Consider the following 6,549-nt stretch of genomic DNA (forward strand, 5'->3'; position numbering starts at 1 on the left):
CTTGATTATATTCAAGTGTGTATTTGTAAAATATTTAACATCCTCATTAACACTTTCACTATATTGATTGTTATTCTCCCCTAATGTTATAGTCAATTACGATCTCTACATCTGTCCAAAATACATTAGTGATCAGATTTTCGATCTAGGTGTTGTATCAATTATCACACAAATTTATATATACTATTGAATCAGTTAACTTTATCATTAAATCAAGTGAGAAGATATGCATGATATATAACACTATCTTACTCTTCTATTTTTTGGTGAAAGGATTCAAGCAAAAAGTCAAATATTCAAAATGTACTAATTTTTTTCTAAGAGAATGCACATAAATACTACACCCTTTAATTAAAATTAACTGTGATTCTTAACGTGTTTCACATACTGATACAACTATTACTAATGCCAAAACAGGTTTTCTTACCAAATTATCAACTTTGATAATTTCAAAATGCAATGTTGAATGCTCTCTTCAACATACCCTGAGTTAGATTAAGGAAATTATCCTCATCATGGCTTTTTTGTCCTAGACCTAAGTCTTCCAGCAATACTGTCTGGGCTTGGTTTGCTCGCAGAAGCAATTAGCTTCACGGTATCCGAACCACCCTCGACTTTTTCAAGCTGAACTTGCTCATCAGGGGTATCCGAACCACCCTCAACTTTTTCAAGCTGAACTTGCTCATCAGGGGTATCCAAACCACCCTCGACTTTTTCAAGCTGAACTTGCTCATCAGGGAAAATCAACAATCTCTTTGCGGCGGCAACCTCGTCGCTATCAGTTTCAGTTGGAGACTGCATTGGTCCAAGCTTATTCTCATTGTTGTCTGCATCAGAGAAAGGTAGTGACCGTTTAGCTGAAACTGTGTTGGAAACATCATCGTCATTTTTCTTAACATCTGTATCTGAAACTGGACTGGAAGTATCATCATTTTTCTCAACAACAGCTTCGGCCCGCCGGGTTTGAATGAGGTAGTGTGCAACTGATTTGTAACCCAAATGCACTACCTAAAATAAGGAAGGAGACACTTAAGCTTAGGTAAAATTCAATCTTTCAAAGAAAAAAAATGCGTTTTGGTAAAGAATTAGGAGTAACCTTTCTATATAGATTCCCAGTAGGTGCCCATCCTCTAGCGGTTCGGCATAAGCTACAGTTGCAAATTCCACGACAAGGCGGGCACTTCCAAGTCGGATCTGCCAGGGCTTCTAGTACATGCTCCCCATATCTACAAATGCAGGATAAGAAAATGAAGCGACATATCAAGTTTTGTGTACTCCAAGGTATATAAATTATACCTGAGTTTAAATATTCCAAGAAAGAACCCAAGGAATCAAAAAGAAAGAGAAAGTATCGACTTAGAAACTAGAGCATCGATATTATCCCGATTTATCCATAAAAATATCCAACCAAATCAGCATGTGAAGACTGCAATATCTATTACCATTGATATTAGGGAAGATATATGTAGAGAAAACATACCTCATGTACAAGCAATCTCCACAAAACTGCCCCTGGACCATGTTGCATTCGCAACAGCGTGTCCGACGACCAAGAGTTTTTTGCCTACAAAACATTAGTTTCATTTGGTGACCAAGTTCATCAAGAAACCAAGTTTACTAGTTATCAATAAAAACATTCTGAGTATATAAGAAAAAAATGAAACTGGAAGAAAATATTCCACAGCTCTTGCGATATTCAAGTCAGAAGGCAGAACGCTCTTGCGAATATTCCTATGAACGTTTAAAAAACTCATTTAGTCCAAGGTTTTTTTGCTAGAACTATGTGGTAATGGAAAGTTATAGAAGGCTGAGTTTTAAAATAACTTCTATTTCAATGAAAATACCTGGATTTAAGAGAATAATAACACACTTGTACCAAACTAGAAAATGTAACATTCCCGAAGTCAGTTTAACCGAACTGTTGTTGCATATCTTGAAACAAGCATACCTTATGTTTGCAGAGATATAAACTCCATCCAATATTTCATTTAATAAATTGAGTTAACTCAGGTTGCATTAACAGTTATTTAGCTAAAATAAACTCTTGCCAGTAAAAGGGTCAACCACGTGTTGTCAATTGTTGATCGCAAAATATAGTGATTCTGTTCAAATCTCGCTACCCTACAATACAACCCCATAGCCGCTTTTTGACAACGCTATATATAAAATCGATAAACAATAGAGGTTTGTACAAATTATGCTACAGCCAAACACTGCTACTGTTAAAACTGAAAGATTCAAGAACCAGCAAAACACTACTAGCAACCTCAACAAAAATCCATCAAATAAATACAATACAAAAGGCTGTCATACAAAAAGAACAGATAGTGACATTTTATGCCAATGATTAATACAAATAATTATAAAAATTACAAGATTCTTTCATTTATTTATGGTTTTTCTTAATGAATGTGTACAAACTAAGTAGGAGCAGTACATAAAATACAAGCACACAAACAAAAAACAACACCAGCGGTAGTTTTTTATTAATTTCTTGCAAAGAGTATGGCATGTTACCAGCAAAGCATGTCTGGAAAGTGCTATTCAGACACTACATTAATTAAATGGTAAAAGCCCATATCATGGCAGACCACTCATAAACAATTTCATTTCATCAACTACAATGATAAATGATAATGTACCTCAAATCACTGATAAACCCAAAAGCACCGACACCTTCAAAGAAAGTGTGTCCGTGCCCGTGTCCAAAATGGACACCAACACCTATGAATATGTTCAAACTAAGTGTGGACAATGTGTCAGACATGTCAGTGTTAGTGTCGTGTTTCTGGTTTCCGTGCTTCTTAGCATGTAAGCAATTTCATTTCATCATGTACAATGATGATATTGTTTAGGGATAGAGAATGAGACTACCTGCACTGATGACAAGTTTTGCCTTGAACAGAATCATAGATCCTCCTCCCATCTTTTCCAACACCATCCACAAAAAGCTCCCAAGTTCTCTCAGTATTCCCCAAAAGCTTCTCATGTTCTTCAGTATAAACCTCAGGCTTAGAACCTTCTTCTATCACAACCCTAGTTTTTCTCTCACCCACTTCTCTCATTAGTGGCGCTTCTGAGTAACTAATAGGAGCAACATTCTGCAACCTAAAACCAAACCAAAACAAAACAAAACAAAACAATAATAAATAAAAAATCAAGCTTTTATTTTGCATGTTAATCAAAGATCGATTTTTTATTGGGAAAAACAGAAGAACCTGGAAGAACGGCGAGAGGGGCCAGATGGGCTACGAGCAATAGGCGATTTAGGGTTAGATGAAGTTCGGCGAGAAGGTGGGGTTGATTTGAGCTTGAGGGAGAGTGAAATATCGAAAATCCCCAATTTTCCCATTCTTTCGCGATTTTCGCGGATTCTTTCTTCTCTGGAGAGTTCGTATTGGGAGATTTTGGATTGATGATCATCCATTGGCATGAGAGGTGGAAGGTTTTGGATCTCTGATCGAGACCGCTTGCCGAGAGGAGGCATTGGTGATGGAAGGTTTGAAAAGTGGAGTGAGGGTGCAACGGTCGAGTTGAGTGGTTTTGATTTGGGATTGAAATGGAGGAGACTTTGAGAGGGAAGAGAAAGGGACCAAAGATAATGGTCTTTTTGGCTATTTATTGATCTACTATGAAAATCTTAATACTTAAATATTGTAATAATTTTTTAAAAAATTATTGTATTAAAAATGGAAAGATAAAATAAAAAATTTATATTAGAGGAGACATGGCTTATATGATGAGATCTAAGAGAACTTTTATCGTTAATAATTTAAATAAAATTTATATATAAATTTAAAAATCTTAGATTATAGTGGTATAAATTTTTTTTTTTTTTAAAGTGTGATTACAAGTAACAAGAGAGTGGTCTTGTTAACTTAGCAGTTAGCTAGCTCAGTAGATAATTATGTAGGACATTCAACTATAAGAATACAAATTGGAACATGTAATGTCTCATTTATTCACTTTTAAGACGTGAAATTTTAGCTATTAGACTATCATAGAAAAAAAAAGTAACATGGGAGTGTTAATCTAAAAATGTAAGTTTGGATTGGATTCTTTTATTAAAAGTCATAATTTAATTGACTAAATTTTTTTCACTTTTTTATCTTGATTTCAAAGTTTATTTTGGTTTTATGACAAAAAAATTGTTTATATTGGTCTTTTAATTTTATTAAGTTATTTCACCATGGTCCATGTTAAAACTTAAGTATATATAGCTCTGACGTCTACGAGGAAGACGAAAACACAAATGTTATGAATAATGAATGTTGATGAAGATATAGGGCTGAAGCACATGAGTGAAGAATCATTTGTGTATGTTATTGTTTTTCATTTCATCATTGAACACAGTGGTTGTCTTCTAGTCAAAGTAGCTATTTTTTAATTTTTAGCTTTTTAAAATGAGAATAGAATTTATGAATTTGTTTGTGTTAGAAATGTTGTTTTTTAATATTTATTGTAGGATTGTTTACTAGTATTTGTAGTAAATAAAATCACAAGTTTTAGTTCACTTAATAATTAAATTTGAAAAAATCTTAAAGACAATTTGTGTAGAAAAGTACAATGAAAATTTTGTGATTGAAACTTAGATGTTTTGAATGTTGACAAACTGAACATGAACTCTAATAGAAACAATATGGAATTGCTTTGAAAGAATAAAATAAACAAAAAGCATAATAAATGTCATTAAAGTAAGTGCTTCAATTAAAAAGACCTAATGAATTTAAAGGAAAAGACGCAGACTCATACATTTTATCACAAATTGTTTCTCTCTGTGACTTGGATACTTTAGGTCTATAGAGAATAAATGAAATTTACAACCCTGATTACATCATTGAACTTAACTTATATACTAATCCTTTAGTAATTGTCGATAATGATTACTCCTTAGGTGTTCGACATGAATCATACTATGTGGGCTTCCATCTTCTAACGTGCTTCCACATGTTTCTAGTCTTAAAAACGACTTTAAACTGCTCTCTTACCTTTTGAAACTATCGAGTGATGTTTTGGTCGAACCCTGTTGTGGTATTGAAATACCTTCAAATTAGTTAAATTTTATACTTAAGAATATACTAATTAAGTCCCCGAAATCTGATGAGTGTGACAAACTCAACACCTTTACACCATATCTCCATGTCAAAGTGTTGATTAGTGCAAACCTTTTCAAGATTTTCGACATGTTTTAAAGAGAGAGTGATCATAATCTTGTGGATTTGTTCCTAAAACTCTCCCAAACCAGGCTTTATGGGCGTTAAAATACATCATGTCTCAGATCATCTGATAAGTTAGTCGAACCATCTTAGTCAACATGGTTTGTATGTCGAAACCATGATTGAGACTCTTGACACTTAGAAATTTCAAACATGGTCATTACCATTCTTTGTCGAATCCTTCGACTAATATTTCCAAGCTAACAGATGCCCCTTAAAAATGCCACTTTCAATCATATGTATAAGGTGAGATAAAATGGCGCTTTTAGTAATTGCTCGACATTATTCAAAGTAGTTTGCTTATGTCACAACCATCATGACCATTTTTCACAAAAAAACTGTCACGTCAAGGACGTGCGTGCAGATTGGCACCATCACTATGATTTCCTAGGACAGTCGTGAGCCATGAAATTAAATCGTATTAAAATAAATCATTTATTTTTTCCCTAAAATTAGATGCCTATTGTCCAATTAGAGATGCCACTTGTCCATCTTCAATGGAGACACTAAAACGTTTATTTCTCTTTTTTTCCACTATAAAAACATCTCCACTCCCTCATTTTCCTTTTTTTTTCGAATTCTCGAGCTTTAGAACCCTAAACGTCTTCAACCTTTGTGTCATCATTATTTCCTTTTTCCACCTATAAACTCTAAAGAACAACAATGGCTTATAGCTTCCTCACTAAACAACAACCACTACGACCATTAGAGCTGCAACGTCAAATTTAAGGATAAGAGAGAGGACAAGGCTTATGTTGAGACTTATGGACATGACATGCTAAGAAGAACAAGAAAAAAAAAGAAATAGGCTTCTGAGGCCAGCCCTTAGAAAGTAAAAAGAAAAAAGATTATCATTATTGATGATGGAAGGAATGAAGAAGAAGAAAAAGAAGAAGAAGAAGAAGAAGAAGAAGAAGAAGAAGAAGAAGAAGAAGAAGAAGAAGAACACCCTTAGCTAGCCAGAAAGAAATTAGGACAAATAAAGCCACACTGACCTAGCAGGAGGCTAGAGAGAGTCAATTCAAGTCTATATTTCAAGGTTACCAAGGTATCTTTAGATTTGTTTTCATTTCCCCTTCAAACTCCGTCTTACATTATGTATTTTGATTCAACATTCCTTCATAGATACAACCCATTAGTGTTGTACGTCTCTCATCACATCCAAAATTTGGTAATCCTCTCTCACCCAATGTCAGTTCATGCATTCACTAGTCGACACCATTTGGAACAAGTTCACCATCAGTCCAACCACCAACGATTGACAACGCATCTGGAGGAACAATTGTAGATCAACCACAAAAGGCAAACGAAAAGAATATTGCAGAGATATCTG

At 34.3% G+C, this 6,549-nt stretch overlaps 1 protein-coding gene across 1 annotated transcript; it reads right to left on the bottom strand.

Annotated features, from left to right (window-relative positions):
* Positions 1–293: 293 nt before the first annotated feature.
* Positions 294–3,604, bottom strand: LOC131646838 (uncharacterized). The gene is made up of 5 exons (XM_058916791.1): positions 3,219–3,604; positions 2,875–3,108; positions 1,481–1,564; positions 1,097–1,226; positions 294–1,008 (listed from the first exon to the last, which is right to left on the bottom strand). The coding sequence occupies exons 1-5, from the start codon at positions 3,485–3,487 to the stop codon at positions 514–516; spliced, it is 1,212 nt and encodes a 403-aa protein (XP_058772774.1). The 5' UTR covers positions 3,488–3,604; the 3' UTR covers positions 294–513.
* Positions 3,605–6,549: the final 2,945 nt, after the last annotated feature.

The sequence above is a fragment of the Vicia villosa genome, linkage group LG2 (genome assembly GCF_029867415.1).
Source record: "Vicia villosa cultivar HV-30 ecotype Madison, WI linkage group LG2, Vvil1.0, whole genome shotgun sequence".
NCBI classification, from domain to species: Eukaryota; Viridiplantae; Streptophyta; class Magnoliopsida; order Fabales; family Fabaceae; genus Vicia; species Vicia villosa.

Excerpts from the sequence above, each read along its gene's own strand:
- LOC131646838 (XM_058916791.1), bottom strand. The coding sequence starts at position 3,487 with ATGCCTCCTCTCGGCAAGCGGTCTCGATCAGAGATCCAAAACCTTCCA. Across the intron at positions 3,109-3,218 it reads CCCTCTCGCCGTTCTTCCAG|GTTGCAGAATGTTGCTCCTA; the intron begins GTTCTTCTGTTT and ends GTTTGGTTTTAG. Across the intron at positions 1,227-1,480 it reads GGAGATTGCTTGTACATGAG|ATATGGGGAGCATGTACTAG; the intron begins GTATGTTTTCTC and ends CTGCATTTGTAG.